This window comes from Heterodontus francisci, chromosome 11 (genome assembly GCF_036365525.1).
Source record: "Heterodontus francisci isolate sHetFra1 chromosome 11, sHetFra1.hap1, whole genome shotgun sequence".
Classification (NCBI taxonomy): Eukaryota; Metazoa; Chordata; class Chondrichthyes; order Heterodontiformes; family Heterodontidae; genus Heterodontus; species Heterodontus francisci.
In genome coordinates, this window is record NC_090381.1 from 44,966,583 (window position 1) to 44,987,222 (window position 20,640).

At 41.3% G+C, this 20,640-nt stretch overlaps 1 protein-coding gene across 4 annotated transcripts in view; it reads right to left on the reverse strand.

The window, feature by feature from the left end:
* Nucleotides 1-815: 815 nt before the first annotated feature.
* LOC137375240 (calcium-binding protein 39) overlaps nucleotides 816-20,640 on the reverse strand; it is a 145,715-nt gene continuing 125,890 nt past the window's right edge. For all 4 annotated transcript variants that reach the window (XM_068042093.1, XM_068042091.1, XM_068042092.1 and 1 more), the window contains 3 exons: nucleotides 12,980-13,045; nucleotides 9,118-9,261; nucleotides 816-3,904 (listed from right to left, as the gene is read on the reverse strand). In XM_068042093.1, coding sequence (XP_067898194.1) covers nucleotides 3,716-3,904; nucleotides 9,118-9,261; nucleotides 12,980-13,045 — 399 coding nt within the window. In that variant the 3' untranslated portion in view covers nucleotides 816-3,715. The remainder of the gene's footprint in view (nucleotides 3,905-9,117; nucleotides 9,262-12,979; nucleotides 13,046-20,640) is intronic.

The window sequence follows — 20,640 nt, forward strand, 5'->3', positions numbered from 1 at the left end:
GTTAGCCACAGTTGACTGCTTTTACTTTTGGGGTTTTTGTGCCTTGAAGGAATGTATATCTGCTGTAAACTATGTAATAATTCTTTGAAGACTATCCATTGTCTATGCACTGTCATACTCTATAATGTATTTTCCCAATCCACCTCAGCCAATTTGCCCCTCATACCTTCATAATTTCCTTTGTTCAAACACCCAGGCTTCAGATAAACTACCTCACCTACAAACATAATGTAAAATTCTATCGTGGTCACTCATTCCTAAAGGTTCTTTTATTTATTTAGAGATACAGCACTGAAACAGGCCCTTCGGCCCACCAAGTCTGTGCCGACCATCAACCACCCATTTATACTAATCCTACATTAATCCCATATTCCTACCACATCCCCTCCCTACCTATGCTAAGGGCAATTTTTAATGGCCAATTTACCTATCAACCTGCAAGTCTTTGGCTGTGGGAGGAAACCGGAGCACCCGGTGAAAACCCACGCGGTCACAGGGAGAACTTGCAAATTCCGCACAGCCAGAATTGAACCCGGGTCGCTGGAGCTGTGAGGCTGTGGTGCTAACCACTGCGCCGCCCCAAGTATATATTACAAGTATATATTTACCTTAAATTGTAGGCAATCCTTTCTTCAGCTTAAGGAAACTGAACTGCTTAGAAGATCGGCTGAAAGTGGAGAAAAATGTACATTAGATATTCAAGGCTGTTGACAGCTCATCTTCAGCATTCAAAATTGCAGTTCAGAGTTGACTGAACTGCACTTTTCTCCAAACAAATCACATCATTAAAACTTGAAAATAAACACACTGAAACATTTATATGTTTAATCAAAATTTATTTATATCCTTGGGGCCAGCCAGATGTTCTGACTTAAAATGATATTTTCTAGGGAGACAGGACACATTTAGCAAGATTTGCCATCGTAAAACAGTCCTAATTATTCAAAAATTGTGTTCACATCCTGCATAAATATCTTTGGAGGGCAATGTTTCGCAATACTTAAAGATTCCAGTGCAACAGCTCCATACAACCTATGATTGCAGCATCATTGAGTATATATGGCTTACAAACAACACAGCTTACAAATGTTCTAATCATACTCATGCTATATTTTAAATGTTCATATATTTGGCATCTTCCTAAAGGTGACCCCATGCTTTAATTTTCAACGCAATTATAGTATGAATTGCACAGCACATTATTACTCAGCAATGCATGGATTCCAATTCTCAATACAATGACATACTTGCAAAATGGCCAGTGCAGCAACTTTTGCTGAGTTACTCTATGCAGCTATCAAGTGGTGCATTAGTTACAGGAAAATAATCCCACAGGGTATTTCTAATGAAACAAAAACAACCGTTTCCAGATACAGTGAGGATTGTACACGTATCCTTAACAAGTCTGTACTTGCATGAACAGAGATGGCTAAAACTGTATACGCATTATAGCAACAGTGAATGCAGACTTAAGCAACCAGGTGTAAAAATGGCAGGTAGTTTAGAGGAGACAAGTTTCAGCCAAAGGCCACATTTTGTCAACTCTTCCCAGACATTGAAAAAATCTACATTATTAGTTTCCTCAAGTTGCAGTGGTCAAGTTGTTAAAATATTTTTGATATAGTTAAACGGACATTCAACTAATCCAATTCGGACAGGCACTCCTCAGGAATTTAAAATATTGACATATACGTATGCAATGGCTAAGTTCATATCAGTGAATTCTAAGGCAAAATTTCTATAATCAATAGTTTAAAAAAAAATCACTCCACTTGACATGCAATTGTCATGAGGAAAAAGCAAACCAAGTCCAGGCGATTTTACAATTTTTTTTTAAAACTAGATTTGAAAAAGGATGTGGGGGCAGTTTATATTGGCATTTAGGTTAAGTATGCAACATTTACAATATACCGCAATGTATCACCCTATCAGAAAACACTGCGGCAAAGATGTTTTTGAAAATTACACTAATTTCTTTCAAATGTATTCTAACTTCTGAGTTTCACAAATGTAGAAACCTGCTGCACTGGAATCTAAAAGCTCAAGTACATTTCAAGGCAAGATCTGAAAATTGTTAACTGGATTGAAAGGAAATAGCAATATATTTATCAGATACTTCCACCTTGTTTGGTGAGTTTGTATTAAAGACACAGAAGCAACGAACTTTTCTGCAGGCTTATTTAAGCCAATTTTTAAAAAGTCCCAACTCTAGTAACTGAATGTGTAAGGCTCACTATTAGTGAACATAAATCCAGCTTTTTTTTGGGGGGGGGGGTGGCGGGGTGCGGTTCCAGTTTATACATTAGCCTATTCTGATCACAGCAGCCCATTAGCAAGTAGCATAAATACAGAATTGCCTTTAGAATGCTGTTCTACTGCAAATATTAATCAGCAATTTCATGTGATCAGCAAAAATATTCAAATAACATACCAGCATTCATCTGCAAAACTCAATATTAAGTAAATAGTTAGACTAATACAATAACATTCCTCCGCTGTACAACTTAATCATTTTAGAACTGAGCGGCCTAAAAGTTATGTACAAGGAACCAGCAAATCCCTCTAATGAAATGCAGAGTTTCAATGCTAAATCCAAAACAGAAAACAGGCTTAATTAAAATTAACATAACTAAAACATGTTTGAACGTGTATATACTTTCAATTCTTGTAAATCAAACTGTCTGCAAAATCTATAAACCAATGGAAGGCCTATGTACATTCTTCTTCCCCAGTAACAACCCCATTCCAACAGATTAATTCTCCTGAAAGTTACTTAATACATACATTAAGGGGGACAATCACATCCCTTGAAAAAAAAACTTCACATCTACAATTCTTTGCCAGCATTCTGAATTGTGTACAACTATGCAAAGAAATCTAGCTTGTAACACTACATTCTGTAATTATGGGAGGAGAGTTGTAACATTTTATCACCGATAAGATTCCTAGCTTTTAAAAAAAAAGTGTCACAGGTAGGACACACTTTTCACTGGGAAACCTGTCTGCAAAGCAGAGAAAAAAATCTCTAACAATGCTGCAAGCTTGATTTCTCCATGGCAGTCATGCATAGCTTTACATCCCAGAAAGAGTATTCTATCCAGTAATTAATTTCTCTCCCCAACCCACTTTAAGGTTGAGTTTGCTTTCAAACCATTTTGTAAGCAAATGCTAAACATATACCATAGAAAAATGTTCCCAACTAAATTAAATCACAAGTAATGCACCACATTCATAAAGAAAAATCCACAACATGGAGATCCAACACTTTAATCCTTATGACTATGGTGTGTGTCTTCAAATGTTAGCACAGATCAAAATCCATGACAAACTCACAGCACAGCTGACAAATAAGTGGATTAAAAACCAGGCATGCAACCTCAGTTTTACTGTTGTTATCCTTTCTTTGTCAATTCATTCTAGTTTCTAAAAACCTGCTTACATAAACCAAGTTCCCCTTCACCTAAGCTTTACCATAAGACAGTGTTGTTTACATTGAAGTTACTTTTTTTAATCATTGAAACAAAGTCCATGTTGTGCTCTAATGCGCAGGAAAGCAGCAGCTAAATTTCATCTTTGACTTCAAAACATAAAAAACAAATAAACCGTTCACTGGACAGCAGATTAGCAGTAATCCATAAGAATCAAATAAGGGTGCTTGATGTTCAATAATAAAGACAGCAGTCGCTTAAATTCTGTTCTGTTTTATAACATAGCTTTAGGATTCCTGGGGTGCCGGTCTCTTTAGATCTCTGATCTGTTTGACCAAGTAAGTCTTCTCATCATTGAATTGTTCATCTTCGGTCCTGTCATTCTGGAACTTGCTGAGAAACTCTATCAGTTTGGTCTGGTTTTTCAGCAAGATATCCAGAATTGGCTGAGTCTTGTTGGGATTGGCCACAAATACCTAGAGAGAGAACACATATTACATCTTTGCAGGTCCATTTCTTCAAAATGTGTCTACAGAACTGACTTTTAGAAAAAGCAAGTGAGCCACAACACAATGTTAAATGTGAACAGTGACTATTTTATTTTTGGGTAGGAACCAAAGAGCACTGCTGAATTAGATGCACAAGTATCAAAGTGCAAATATTTCACCTAACAATATTAGACGTGCCTGTAAACATTGCTTAGTTCAAGAACCTAGGTCAGTGCGAATGATAATCAGAGAGCGACAGGAAGCGAAAGAGCATACAAACATAACAGTACAGCAGCAAATAGGGTCAGAGTAGAGAAAAACGGTTAAGAGAGAGAATTAAAGGCTATTTATCTGAATGTACACAGCATTCGCAACATAGGTGAATTGATGGCACAAATAGAAATAAATGGGTTTGATATGATAGCCATTACAGAGACTTGGTTGCAAGATGACCAAGGCTGGGAACTGAATATGCAAGGATATTTGGCATTTCAAAAGGATAAAAAGGAAAAGGAGGTGGGGTAGCTCTGTTTGTAAAGGATGTGATCAGTACAGAAGTAAGAAATGATCTTGGCTCAGAATATCAAGATGTAGAATCATTTTGGATGGAGATAAGAAATAGCATGGAAAAGTAGTCACTGGTGGGAGTTATTTATAGGCCCCTAACAGTAGCTACAATATAGGAGAGTATAGTTCAAGTCCTCTGAAGAAGGAATTTTCCTCCACACAAGATCAGGGGGCAGGTTGTTCAACCTTGCCCGTCTCAGAGCGAAGTCCAAAGTACGGAAAGTCCTCATCAGGGAACTCCTCTTTGCTGACGATGCTGCTTTAACATCTCACACTGAAGAGTGCCTGCAGAGTCTCATCGACAGGTTTGCGGCTGCCTGCAATGAATTTGGCCTAACCATCAGCCTCAAGGAAACGAACATCACGGGGCAGGACGTCAGAAATGCTCCATCCATCAATATTGGCGACCACGCTCTGGAAGTGGTTCAAGAGTTCACCTATCTAGGCTCAACTATCACCAGTAACCTGTCTCACGATGCAGAAATCAACAAGCGCATGGGAAAGGCTTCCACTGCTATGTCCAGACTGGCCAAGAGAGTGTGGGAAAATGGCGCACTGACACGGAACACAAAAGTCCGAGTGTATCAGGCCTGTGTCCTCAGTACCTTGCTCTATGGCAGCGAGGCCTGGACAACGTATGTCAGCCAAGAGCGACATCTCAATTCATTCCATCTTCGCTGCCTCCGGAGAATACTTGGCATCAGGTGGCAGGACCGTATCTCCAACACAAAAGTCCTCGAGGCGGCCAACATCCCCAGCTTATACACACTACTGAGTCAGCGGCGCTTGAGATGGCTTGGCCATGTGAGCCGCATGGAAGATGGCAGGATCCCCAAAGACACATTGTACAGCGAGCTCGCCACTGGTATCAGACCCACCGGCCGTCCATGTCTCCGCTTTAAAGACATCTGCAAACGCGACATGAAATCCTGTGACATTGATCACAAGTCGTGGGAGTCAGTTGCCAGCGTTCGCCAGAGCCGGCGGGCAGCCATAAAGACAGGGCTAAAATGTGGCGAGTCGAAGAGACTTAGTAGTTGGCAGGAAAAAAGACAGAGGCGCAAGGGGAGAGCCAACTGTGCAACAGCCCCGACAAACAAATTTCTCTGCAGCACCTGTGGAAGAGCCTGTCACTCTAGAATTGGCCTTTATAGCCACTCCAGGTGCTGCTTCACAAACCACTGACCACCTCCAGGCGCGTGTCCATTGTCTCTCGAGATAAGGAGGCCAAAGAAGAATAAATCGAAAAATAATGGGGGCTTTTAAGAAAGGTATTGCAATAATTGTGCATGATTTTAATCTTCATATCAACTGGATGAATCAAATTGGCAAAGAAAGCCTTGAGGATGAGTTCATAGAGTGTATTCTTAATAGTTTTTAAGAACAATACGTACAACCAGGGAACAGGCTATTTTAGACTTGGTAATGAGACAGGATTAATTAATTATCTATCACATAGTAAGGGATTCTCTCGGAAAGACTGATCATAACATGATGAATTTCACATTCAGTTTGAAGGTGAAAAATTTGGGTCTGAAACTAGAGTCTTAAACAAAAATAAAGGCAATGAACAAAGGCAACACGAGAGAGTTGGCTAAAGTGGACTGGGAAAATAGGTTAAAAGGTAAGACAGTAGAGAAGCAATATCAGACATTTAAGGAACTATTTCATAACTCTCGAAGAAATATTCCATTAAGAAAAACTCTACGAGAAGAAGGAACCATCCATGGCTATCTAAGGAAGTTAAGGATGATATCAAATTGAAAAAAAAAGTGTACAATTCTGCAAAGATTAGTAGTGGGCCATAAGATTGGGAGAACTTTAGAAACCAGCAAAGGATGATTGAAAAAAATATTGGGAGAAATTAGAATGAGAGTAAACCAGCAAGAAATATAAAAACGGACAGTAAGAGCTCCTACAAATATACAAAAAGGAGAATAGCTAAAGTAAATATTGGTCCCTTAGGCAATGAGACTAGGGAATTAATAATGGGAAACAAGGAAATGGCAGAGACGTTGAACAATATTTTGTATTTGTCTTCACAGTAGAAGACGCTAAAAGCATCCCAAGAATAGTAGAAATTCATGGGGCAAAAGGGAGGAACTCAAAACAAACAGTCACTATTACTAGTGAAAAATTACTAGAAAAACTAATGGGGCTAAAGGCCGACAAGTCCCTGGACCCGATGGCCTGCATCCTAGGGGATTAAAAGAAGTGGCTGCAGAGATAGTGGATGCATTGGTTATAATCTTCCAAAACTCCCTCAATTCTCTAAAGGTCTAAGCAGATTGGAAAACCACAAATGTAACATCTCTATTCAAGAAAGGGAGGCAGAAAGCAGGAAACTATAGGCCAGTTAGCCTGACAGCAGTCATTGGGAAATTGCTGGAATCCATCATAAAGGAAGTAGTAGCAGGATATTTAGAAAATCAGAATAAAACCATGTTGACTCTGCTTGATTGTATGAAAGAGAAATTCATGTTTGAGAAATTTAAAAGAGTTCTTTGAAAATTTAACAAGCAGAGTAGATGAAGGGGAACCAGTAGGTGTAGTGTATTTGGATTTCCAAAAGGCATTCAATAAGATGCCACATAAAAGGTTACCACAGAAGTTAAGAGCTCATACTGTTGGGGGTAATACATTAGCATGGATAGAGGATTGGCTAACAGGAAACAGAGTCAAGATAAATGGGTCATTTTCAGATTGGCCAACTGTAACTAGTGGGGTGTCACAGGGATCAGTGCTGGGGCCTCAACTATTTACAATCTACATTAATGACTTGAATGAATTGACAGCGTGTACTGTGGCCACATTTGCTGACAATCCAAAGATAGGTGGGAAAGCAAATTGTGAGGATACAGTCTGCAAAAGGGATATAGGTAGGTTAAGTGAGTGGGTAAATATTTGGCAGAAGGAGATGTGGGAAAATGTGAGGTAGGAAGAATAGAAAAGCAAATTATTTAAATGGAGAGAGACTACAGAATGCTGCAGTACAGAGGGATCTAGGTGTCCTTGTACATGAGACACAAAAAGTTAGCATGCAGGTACAGCAAGTAATTAGGAAGGCAAATGGAATGTTGGCCTTTATTGCAAGGGAGATGGAGTATAAAAGTAGGGAAGTCTTGCTACATCTGCACAGGAAGTTGGTGAAACCACACCTACAGTATCGTGTACAGTTTTGGTCTCCTTACTTATGGAGGGATATACTTGCATTGGAGTCAGTTCAGAGAAGGTTCACAAGGTTGATTCCTGGGATGAAGGGGTTGTCTTATGAGGAAAGGTTAGGCCTATACTCATTGGAGTTTAGAAGGATGAGAGGTGTTCTTATGAAGATATACAAGATTCTGAGGAGGCTTGGTAGGGAAGATGCTGAGAGGATGTTTCCCCTCATGGGGGAATCTGGAACTAGGGGCAGAGTTTCAGAATTGGGGTTCACCCATTTAATAGAGAGAAGGGAGGAATTGAAAGTAGTTAATCATTGGAAATCTCTACTGCAGACAGCAGTGGAGGCTAGGTCATTGAACATATTCAAGGCTGAGTTAGACAGTTTTCATCTACAAGGGAGACAACGATTATGGGGGTGGGGGGGGGGGTAGGTGCAGACAGGAAAGTGAAGTTAAGACCATGATCAGATCAACCATGATCTTACTGAATGGCAGTGCAGGCTTGCGGGGCCGGATGGCCTACTCCTGCTCCTATTTCTTCTGTTCTAATGTAGAAACTAACTGGTCTACAACATCCAGCCAATAAGGAAATCTGTTTTTTCTAAAGAGAGAAATGTACAAAACAATGACATGGGGGAAAATTTAAACCTAACCCACCTGCAGGGAAACTGATGGGATCAGGTAAATTGCTGGCTTTGCACCACATCCAATTTTACTTTCCATTTAAGTAGATGGAGTGTAATATTGGGCGGAGTGCTCCACCCAATCCTTTGGACTTTTCATCTGCGAATTAGGTTAAAACAACCCCCATTGAATCCAGAAGACTGAATGCAGTTGCATTTTAAGAGATTGTAATATCATCCAGCAAAGATACAGAGGTGGGTTTGGTCCTCCAGAGTAATATTACCCTCATACCATGTCTGGTATATTTAGAAAACAGCAAGGTTGTTGACACTTGAAGTATTCTATTTTTGTAAGCCCCACTTAAAAAAAAAACACTCCCACTGATAACCACAAGTAGAGCTCCAAACATTTCTACGTCATTAGATCAATTTTCAATGAGATTGAATTTTGGCTGTCCTTTGAAAACTTAGTGAAAAAAACTCCACAATATTCAGAAACTCAAAAGGAGTTAACAATGATTATATATCTACATTTATGTACAAATCAGACAAGATTATTAGATTCACCAAGGTTAGACGTTTGGAATTGAGCAAACTGAATTGATAGTTATTCAATTTTGGTGGAAATTCGAAACATTTATGATTTTAATTAACACACTTTTAATAAGGGTCAGCCTAGTTTACTCACTCAAATCCAGAAGTGAGAATTCAATTCATGGCCTTCTAATTCAGAGGTAAGACCACTACCATCTAGCGAAACTGACATTTAACCAAAACATTATTAGGTCTTTCACTTTACAACTTCCTGTACTGGAACTCCCTGCAGACAAGTCACATGTACTAATACCTTAAATACATGGAAGGCCTCAAACTGAATGTTGCGGCTTTTGTCTCGCAGAAGATTCATCATCAACTTCAAGTTTTCTGGTTTGCTGATATACTTCGTCATAATGGTGAAATTATGTCTATCCAGTAGAAGCTCTCCAAGTAACTAAGTAACAGTGAATATTTAAATTTAGTCATTTTAAATGATAACTAAATTGAAGAAATTATACCATAAATATAGAAAAGTGTAGTAACAGCTTCAATGTGTGCAAAAGGTTACACTCCACCTTTATAAAGTAATTTCTGCAATCTGAGCTTTTAAAACTGATCTGCCGCATAAACACAGCATTATCTCAAATAAATTTTTATTTTACTATAGGTCTGCAAAGTAACATTCTTCAGCGGAGTTTAACCTAATCCAATTGCATGTAAAAAAAAAAGTTATGCATTTAAAATTCACAATTGCACTGTACGAAGTGGATACGAGGATAAGTTCAATAACAATGGGAAATCTAAAGATCATTTTTACTGTCTTGGACAACTGACTTTTTTCATGCCATTTTCCCTCCAGTTGAACACCATCTCTTGCCATTGCGGCAAATGGAAAACTTGTTCTCAAGATTTCATCAATGTGCTACTACATCCTCTAAACTCCTCTTGGTTCACTGTGTACATAGCCCCCAATGCCAATACAGGCACACTTAACTTAAAATTTGAAGGATGATTGGTAGGAACTTTTTAACACCCCCAACCCACCGTTCCAAAGGGACCACGAATGCACAACATCAGTCCACTTCTAACTTCTCTTAATGCAATCTTTCATTCACTTTGAAACTTGCATTTCCCTAGGTTTCACTTCCATTTTCCCAAATTTAAAATTAATTTCACCCCCATTTTGTTCTCTGCTCCCCAGTGACAAGGTGGCAGAACTGGTTTCAAAGCTAATCAGCAACTGTTGTCGAGTGTATCCTGGAAAGATACGTCTTAGGAGATCAAGCACTTTTGCTGGTCAATTCTACGGACCTCCCACTCCCTCCCTTATTTTCGAAAAAACATGCACCAGGATTGCAGTGATGTGTTATGGCAGGTGAGTGAAACTTTTATATTATGTACTGCAGAAAGACACCTAACACTATTATATATAATTTCTGTTTCTCGCAAATAGAAGTTGTCTGAAGAGAACATAGGAACACAAACTGTGCAGATTGGAGTACTGGTAGTTATTGGCCTGATACTGGTTGTTGTGAGGATGCAAGGTTTTTTTTAAAAATTCATTCGTGGGAATGTGGGAGTCACTGGCCAGGCCAGCATTTATTGCCCATCCCCAATTGCTCTCGAGAAGGTGGTGGCAAGCTGCCTTCTTGAACTGCTGCAGTCCTTGGAATGTAGATACACAAACAGTGCTGTTAGGAAGAGAGTTCCAGGATTTTGACCTAGCGACAGTGAAGGATCGGCTATATAGTTCCAAGTCAGGATGGTGTGCGGCTTGGAGGGGAACTTGCAGGTGGTGGTGTTCCCATACTTCTTCTGCCCTTGTCCTTCTAGATGGTAGAGGTCATTGGCTTTGAAGGTGCTGTCTAAGCTGCCTTGGTGTGTTGCAGCAGTGTATCTTGTAGATGGTACACACTGCTGCCACTGTGCATCGGTGGTGAAGGGAGTGAATGTTTGTAGATGGGGTGCCAATCAAGCGGGCTGCTTTGTCCTGGACGGTGTCGAGCTTGAGTGTTGTTAGAGCTGCACCCATCCAGGCAAGTGGAGAATATTCCATCACACTCCTGACTTGTGCCTTGTAGATGGTGGACAGGCATTGGGGAGACAGGAGGTGAGTTACTCACCACAGAATTCCTAGTCTCTGACTTGCTCTTGTAGCCACAGCATTTATGTGGCTGTCCAGGTCAGTTTTTGGTTAAATGGCAACCCCCAGGATGTTGATTGTGGGGGATTCAGCGATGGTAATGCCATTGAACATCAAGGAGAGATAGTTGGATTTGATCTTGTTGGAGATGGTCATTGCCTGGCACTTGTGTGGCGCGAATGTTACTTGCCACTTATCAGCCCAAGCCTGGATAATGTCCAGGTCTTGCTGCATCTGGACACAGACTGCTTCAGTATCTGAGGAGTCACGAATAGTGCCGAACATTGTGCAATCAGCGAACAACACCACTTCTGATCTTATATTGGACGGAAGGTCATTGTGAAAGCAGCTAAAGATGGTTGGGCCTAGGAGGCTACCCTGAGGAACTCCTGCAGTGATGTTGTGGGACTGAGATGATTAACCTCCAACAACCACAACCATCTTCCTTTGTGCCAGGTATGAGTCCAACCAGCAGAGAGTTTTCCCTGATGCCCACTGACTTCAGTTTTGCTAGGGCTCCTTGATGCCATACTCGGTCAAATGCTGCCTTGATGTCAAGGACAGTCCTCTCACCTCACCTCTGGAGTCCAGCTCTTTTGTCCATGTTTGGACCAAGGCTGTAATGAGGTCAGGAGCAGAGCGGCCCTGGCGGAAACCAAACTGAGCGTTAGTAAGAAGTGCCGCTTGACAATGCTGTCGACGACCCCTTCCATCACTTTGCTGATGATCGAGAGTAGACTGACAGGGCGGTAATTGGCTGGGTTAGTTTTGTCCTGCTTTTTGTGGAAAGGACGTACTGGGGCAATTTTCCACATTGCCAGGTTAGATGCCAGTGTTGTATCTGTACTTAAACAGCCTGGCTAAGGGCGTAGCTAGTTCTGGAGCACAAGTACAATTGCCAGAATGTTGTCATGGCCCATAGCCTTTGCAGTATCCAGTGCCTTCAGCTGTTTCTTGATATCACGTGGAGTGAATTGGATTGGCTGAAGACTGGCATCTGTGATGCTGGGGACCTCAAGAGGAGGTTGAAATGTAACATCCACTCAGCACTTCTGGCTGAAGATGGTCAAGAGTATTGACTTACATGGACCTTCCAGTTGTGGATTAGCACCAACAAACTAGGGAAACTCAACATCACAAACATGTAGCTTTTGACTTTTCCAGGGGATTTACCATGCACCTTACAATTCTCATCATGGATTAAAATCAGAAATTTTCTGCAGGCACAACCCCAAATACTATATAGTTTAATTAGGTTAGGCAGTTCAATATCTACTACATTGAAATGGTATTAAAAATATTACACAAATGCCAGGATATGGCCTTCCTGATGAGAACTGGGACAGAGGCCCCATTTCAGTTCCTTGCATCACCTGCCAAATTTGAGATATATAGATGTATGAGTCTTGGGATAAGGAATTCATCGAACCCTGAGACTAAGTGAAAATACTGGTCTTAGAGTTCCAGCTGTGGTAATTTCAGAGCCTGAGTGGAATATGCAATAGCTATCCTCACATCTGCAAACAATAATAGTGACAACCTATTCACCTTTGCAGAGGAGTCAAAAACCAGGGAGCATAGATATAAAGTAATTGGCAGAAGGATTAGTGGGGAGATGAGTAAACACTTTTTCACCCTGAGGGTGGTAGGGACCTGGAATCCACTGACTAAAAGGGTGAGGCAGAAACGCTCACCACGTTTAAAAAGTACTTTGATGTCTACTTGAAGCACCGTGTCCTGCAGAGCAACAGACCTAGTGCAGGAAGGTGGGATTAGGCTGGGGCTGGGTAGATTTTCGTTGACTGGCACAGACACGATAGGCTGAACAGGCTCCTTCTGGGTTGTAAATTTTCTATGCATTTAAACAAATATTTTCAATGTCTGCACCCTTACAGTTGTGGCATAATTGTATTTAGTACAAGATTTCTATAGTAGTAAAAACTTTACATTATTCCATCTCTTAAATATATTTTGAAGTAAAGTTATCAAAAGTTATGCTCTAACATTTAAAACTTCAGAATTGAATTACCTTCAGTGATTGTCTTTTTGTGACATAGTTTTCTGAATGAAGTAATTTTTCATATTCACTGAAGAACTGCAATAAGAAAGTTAGAGATTAACACTTCCTGCTCAGCTTCGTAACTTCTAATGTTAAACTGTAATGCTACCTGCTGTACAAAATCTCCCAAAGCAGCACACTATACTTGTAAACAAGAGATGCGCACACCTGCGCATTGGTACACATGCTATTTAATGTCTCCAGATTTGCTCCAAATTGTAACATGCAGCAAAATTGTTCCTCAACTGCAAGTTAATTTTGTCATTTACATATTCTTCAGTAAATATTTCATGAACATTACTGCCAAGATGTAGTGCCTTCAAGAATGAGCTTATTCTGTATGTAGCCTATGAAAACAAAATAGTCTTTGGAACTTTTGATCAACTGCACTTTAACAAATGTCAAAGCAAATATACGAGTGATATTTTAAATGCCTATATAATCTGCCCCTTAACATTTGAGAATCAGCAATAAACCAGTAACAATAGGACATCATTCCATATAAGAAAAGAAGATCAGCACACGTGAAATTCAATATTTCCCAATTACTCAATATTGTGATATCATGGAATACTATTGTGGAACAGAAGTAACAAGTCAAAAGATTTGTACCACTAATCTTAAATACTACAAAAACAAGAAATGCTGGAATCACTCAGCAGGTCTGGCAGCATCTGTGGAAAGAGAAGCAGAGTTAACGTTTCGGGTCAGTGACCCTTCTTCGGAACACTGACCCGAAACGTTAACTCTGCTTCTCTTTCCACAGATGCTGCCAGACCTGCTGAGTGATTCCAGCATTTCTTGTTTTTGTTTCAGATTTCCAGCATCCGCAGTATTTTGCTTTTAATCTTAAATACTACTTCTGCGAGGTGGAAGAGCAGATACAAAGAAATGTCACTAGAGGGCACTCCTGTATAATAATTCACAACAATTTTCTGGGTACGTGAACTATTTGAACAATAGGCTGGGTCCTTCTTTAATTTGGAAAGTTTAACATGATATGTTAGGCGATCTGTGGAGGGACGGGATTGAATTAACAGTACGTTTCTCCCAGCACAATCAGAATCGTATATTTTCATTGGGGGGCTTTGACTGGAGTAGTCAGTCGTAACACAGATTAACCATAATCTCACGGAACAGCCTTACTGGCTCAAGCAGCCACTTTTCAGAGTTTACTAATCTTCTTGGCACAGACTGGAAAGCGATCACTAGCACCATTGCCAGGTTCCTGATGCCAAAAAGGCCATAATTGCAAGATGCCCACAATATAAACACAACCAGATATTAGGGGCAAAGTGGCATCGTGACTGAATCGATTGTGAGCTGATATACATCACAACTCAAGAACGCAACACAAAACAGAAATCATGCAGATATTAAAATTGCAACTCAAAAGAAAGCTGCAAGATGTTAAGAACAAAGTGCTCAATCAGGGGCTCTCAACCAGGGGTTCTTGCGAAGGTTTCAAAGAGTCTGCCAAAAATAAAAGAAACTGTGACAATTAAAAACACCAATACCCTCATTTAGAGCCGGAACTGCAGTGCCGGAGCAGAATGAGGGAATGGCAGAGAGTATTGGTTCCAGTAAGTCAGTGTCAAGAAACAAATACAGGGTTCAGATATGGATTCCAAACTCTATCACTGACAGATAGACTCTATTGCAAAAGCAAAGTACTGCAAATGCTGGAAATCTGAAATTAAAACAGAAATTGCTGGAAATACTCAGGTCAGGCAGCATCTTTGGAGAGAGAAACAGAGTTAATGTTTCAGGTCAATAACCTATCAGACTCTATGGACCTGACTGCAGAGAACCTTGCCACATGTTGACAGAACTAAGGATTACACACCCAAATATGTCTAAATGTCCCGCTGGAGTTTCCCCAGAATACTGGGGGTGTTTCCCAGTATGAGATGGCTCTTACTGGTTCAGTTTCCAGGTAATTCCTCTAGCAGCTGTCTTCCCAAGCCTCAGAGTTCCCCCTTTAGTCATAAGATGGGGAAACTGCATTCAGCAGTGATTGGTGTCAGACAGGGCCAATGGCAGGGTGTCAGCCATTTTGATGTTCTCGATGTTTACATCCAGTGCCATTTACTAGCTTCACTTTTTTTTTTAAAATTTAGCGAATGCAAATCCCCAGAGCCAAGTGATAGCCTCCTCATTTGATGAGTTTAAGGTGATTAGTCCGCCACTTAGTCTGTAGAGGGGACACTCCTCAGTAATGTGCAGCATTGTTTGTGCCTCTCCACAAATGCGAAAGAGGTTTGTACTGAGGCCCCAGCGGTGGTGATTGGCTACGCAGGGGCCCTGGCTTGTCCTAACCTGCTTAGCAAGGACCATCCTCGCCATGGTAGTTCAAGGCCTGCCATTCAACGGATTGGGTTTGTCACAAGGAACTTGTTAGTGACTTCCCATGTTTCCCATTCCTTGATCCAAAGAATGTCTGCTGGTAGATAGTGCTCAGGAAGGTTGCTTCATATGGGGTGTCGAGATGGAAGGTGAGCAGTAGGTGGATTGAACATGTCATTATGGAGCGGTAAGTGAGATGAGGCATGGATGGTTTCAACCAGCTTATGGGTTTTCGTCAGTCGGCGCGTAGGTGTGGGAGAGCAAATATAGACCTGTTAAGGCACAAGTGAAAAATGCAAGGCTGGATTGCATCGATTTTAATGCAAGGAGTCTTACTAGTAAGGCAGATGAATTGAGGGCATTGATTAACACATGGCATTATGACATTATTGCTATCAGAAACGTGGTTGAGGGAGGGGCAGGACTGGCAGCTCAATATTCCAGGGTATAGAATCTATAGCCATGACAGGGGAGGGAATAAAAGGAGGTGGCACTGCACAGTTGATCAAGGAGTCGATTACTACAGTAAGGAGAGATGATATCTTAGAAGGTTCCTCAAATGAGGCCATATTGGTAGAACTTAAAAACAAAAAGGGGGCAATCACTACAAGCCCCCAAACAGTCAGGGAGAGATAGAGGAGCAGATATGTAGGCAAATCTCAGAGAGGTGTAAAAATAATAGGGTAATAATAGTAGGGGATTTCAACTTCCCCAATATCAAATGTAAAAGTCTTAGTGCAAAAGGCTTAAAAGGGGCGGAATTCTTAAAATGCATAGAGAGCTTTTTGAGCCAGTACGTAGATAGTCCGACAAGAGAAGGGGCAGTACTGGACCTAATCCTAGGACTGAAACCGGACAAGTGGTAGAAGTGTCAGTGGGGGAACATTTTGGGGATAGTGACCATAACTCGAAGATTTAAAGTAGTTATGGAAAAGGACAAAGGTGGACCGAAAATAAAAGTACTGAATTGGGTGGGGGGGGGAAGGGAGGCCAATTTTTATGATGAAACAAGATCTGGCCAAAGTGGACTGGGAGCAGCTACTTGTTGGTAAGTCGACATCAGATCAGTGGGAGTCAAAGAGGAAAGAGAGTTCAGGGCCAACATGTACCCATTAAGCTGAAGGGTAGGACCAACAAGTTCAGGGAACCCTGGCTGCCAAGGGATATAGAGGATTGGATCAGTAAAAAAAAAAAAGGAGGCGTATGGCAGATTCAGAGTGCTGAAACCAGTGGAGGCACTACAGGAGTATAGAAGTGTAGAGGGGTACTTAAAAAAGTAATTAAGAGGGGAGGGGACATGAAAAAACACTGGCGGGCAAGAGAAAGGAAAATCTTAAGGCGTTTTATAAGTATAAAAAGGGCAAGAAGATAACCAGGAAAAGGGTAGGGCAATCAGTGTGTGGAGCCGGAGGACATAGGTAAGGTTTTAAATGATTACTTTTCATCTGTGTTCACTATGGAGAAGGACGATGTAGGTGTAGAGATCAGGGAGGGTGATTGTGATATACTTGAACATATTAGCATTGAAAGTGAGAAAGTATTAGCTTTTTTAGCGGGCTTAAAAGTAGATAAATCCCCAGACCCAGATGAGAGGTATCCCAGGCTGTTATGTGAGGCAAGGGAGGAGATTGCAGGGGCTCCAACATAAATTTTCAAATCCTGTCTGGCCGCAGTAGAGGTACCAGAAGATTGGAGGACAGCGAATGTGGTACCATTATTTAAGAAGGGTAGCAGGGATAAACCAGGTAATTACAGGCCGGTGAGTCAAACATCAGTGGTTGGGAAACTATTGGAAAAAATTCTGAGGGACAGGATTAATCTCCACTTGGAGAGGCAGGGATTAATCAGGGATAGTCAGCATGGCTTTGTCAGGGGGAGATCGTGTCCGACTAACTTGATTGAATTTTTTGAGGCAGTGACTAAATATGTAGAAGAGGGTAAAACAGTTGTAGTCTATATGGACTTCAGTAAGGCTTTTGATAAGGTCCCACATTGGAGATTGGTTAAGAAGGTAAGAGCCCATGGGATCCAAGGCAATTTGGCAAATTGGATCCAAAATTGGCTAAGTGGCAGGAGGCAGAGGGTTTCAACACACCATTAACATATTGTTTGCCTTTGCTCCGTGACCTTTTGGTCAGCTATGTGGCCTGGTCCAATCTGCACCTTCTCCTTTGTTATCTCTTGCCCAACCCCCACCTCACTTGTTTATAATCTGTGACTTTTCTAATATTTGTCAGTTCCGAAGAAGGGTCACTGACCCTAAACGTTAACTCTGCTTCTCTTTCCACAGATGCTGCCAGACCTGCTGAGTGAATCCAGCATTTCTTGTTTTTGTTTCAGATTTCCAGTATCCGCAGTATTTTGCTTTTATTTTAGTAGGTAATGGTTAAGTGTTATTTTCGCGATTGGAAGCCTGTGACCAGTATCGGTGCTGGGACCCTTGCTGTTTGTAGTGTACATTAATGACTTAGACGTGAATATCGGAGGTATGATCAGTAAGTTCGCAGATGACACGAAAATTGGTGGGGTCGTAAATATTGAGGAGGAAAGCCTCAGATATAGATGGGCTGGTAAGATGGGCGGAGTTGTGGCAAATGGAATTTAATCCTGAGAAGTGTGAGGTGATGCATTTTGGGAGGACCAACAAGGCAAGGGAATATACAACGGATGGTAGGACCCTAGGAAGTACAGAGCGTCAGAGGGAACGTGGTGTACTTGTCCATAGATCCCTGAACGCAGCAGCACAGGTAGATAAGGTGGTTAGGAAGGCATATGGGATACTTGCCTTTATTAGCCGAGGCATAGAATATAAGAGCAGGGAGGTTATGATGGAGCTGAATAAAATGCTAGTTAGGCCACAGCTGGAGCACTATGTACAGTTCTGGGCACCACACTATAGGAAGGATGCGATTGCACTGGAGAGGGTGCAGAGGAGAGTCACCAGGATGTTGCCTGGGCTGGAGCATTTCAGCTATGGAGAGACTGAAAAGGCTAGGGTTGTTTTCCTGAGAACAGAGAAGGATGAGGGGGGGACATGATTGAGGTATACAAAATTATGAGATATTAATAGGTTAGATAGGAAGAGACTTTTTCCCTTAGTGGAGTGCTCAATAATCAGGGGGCATAGATTTAAGGTAAGGGGCAGGAGGTTGAGAGGGGATTTGAGGAAAAGATTTTTCACCCAGAGGGTGGTTGGAATCTGGAACACACTGCCTGAAGTGGTGGTAGAGGCAGGAACCCTCACAACATTTACTAAGTATTTACATGAGCACTTGAAATGCCATAGCATACAAGGCTACGGGCCAAGTGCTGGAAAATGGGATTAGAATAGATAGGTGCTTGATGGCCGGCACAGACATGATGGGCCAAAGGGCCTGTTTCTGTGCGGTATAACTCTAACTCTATGAGTGAAGTTTGCGAGGACAGGAAGCCAGGTGAGAGAAGTTCAGCGGAGGGTACCAGTTATGATGCTCATTGTTGTATTCAACTGAGCATCAACAAGATGTGCGTGAGATAACCTATGCCGGACAGGTGCACAGTACTCTGCTGCTGAATATGATGGGGCAAGTGCTGAGGTCCAGAGTGTTGTGGCAGCAGCACTCCATATAGATCCAGCAAGTTTGATTAATAGGTTGGTTCTGGTTTTGACTTTTGCTGCTGTTTGCTTCAGGTTCACCACCTATGACTTGGGAAATACATGACAGGGGGTTTAGTCCAAGTATCCTCACCTTGGTATTGATTCCCTCTCCCAGTTAGAGTCAGAGTTAAGAGTTATAAAGCACAGAAACAGGCCCTTTGGCACATCGTGTCTGTGCTAGCCATCAAGCGCCTATTCTATGCTAATCTCATTTTCCAGCACTTGGCCCATCGCCTTGTATGCTATGGCGTTTCAAGTGCTCATCTAAATACTTCTTAAATGTTGAGTGTTCCTGCCTCTACCACCCCTTCAGGCAGTGCGTTCCAGATTCCAACCACCCTCTGAGTGAAAAGACTTTTTCCTCAGATCCCCTCTAAACCTCCTGCCCCTTACCTTAAATCTATGCCCCCTGGTAATTGACCCCTCCACTAAGGGAAAACTTTTCTTCCTATCAATGCCCCTCATAATTTTGTATATCTCAATCAGGTCCCCCCTCAGCCTTCTCTACTCTAAGGAAAACAAACCTAGCCTATCCAGTCTCTCTTCATAGCTGAAATGTTCCAGCCCAGACAACATCCTGTTGAATCTCCTCCGCACCCTCTCCAATGCAATCACATCCTTCCTATAGTGTTGTGACCAATACTCCAGCTGTGGCCTAACTAGCATTTTATACAGCTCCATCATAACCTCCCTGCTCTTATATGCTATGCTTCAGCTAGTAAAGGCAAGTATCCCATATGCCTTCCTAACCACCTTATCTACCTGTGCTGCTGCCTTCAGTGATCTATGGACAAGTACACCAAGTTCCCTCTGTACTTCCTAGGGTCCTAACATCCATTGAATATTCCCTTCCCTTCTTAGTCCTCCCAAAATGCATCACCTCACACTTCTCAGGATTAAATTCCATTTGCCACTGCTCCGCCCATCTTACCAGCCCATCTATATCGTCCTGTAATCTAAGGCTTTCTTCCTCACTATTTCAGACTATTTGAACAGTGTTTGCTTTTACCCAGTCTTCCCTTCGTGAAACAAGTTCCCTTTTTTGCCCAAAATCTACCTCATAACTTGGTTGTGGATCTGGTAAATGAAGCAGAGGAAATCCTTCTCTTGCATATCTAGGAGTTTAGATCCCCATGTGTTGACAAAATTGTTGCTCAACACCAACAAAAAGGTTGAGAACCCCATGCTAGATTACATCAGAAATAATCCTGCAACTAGGTTTTTTTTGTTGTCGAACAGCAATACGGTCAACAGAATAAAAGCAAAAACAGGTGCAAATTTATAAAATGGCTTTATATATAGCATGGACTGGGGCAGGATCACACAGCTGAGGGTGCAAAGTCTTGAAGGGACAGCATCCTGGAAAGACCTCCCTTTGGATGATAACTTATTTCTAACAGAGATAAATAGCATACATTTTAACTCCTTCTGAACAAAAAAAGTACTGTGTTTCAACTTGCCAAACGTGGCTATGCTATTGTAAATTCCATCAATGCCTTAATTCAGATTAAGGCTAAAGCATCTAAGGACAATTCTATTCAGGCTGTAATTCAGTTAACCTTTAGGAAAAATGAAACAAAATCCTAATGTGCAGTCATTTCATATTACTTTTTAAATTAAAATTTAAGATATTTCAAAATGCCCATTC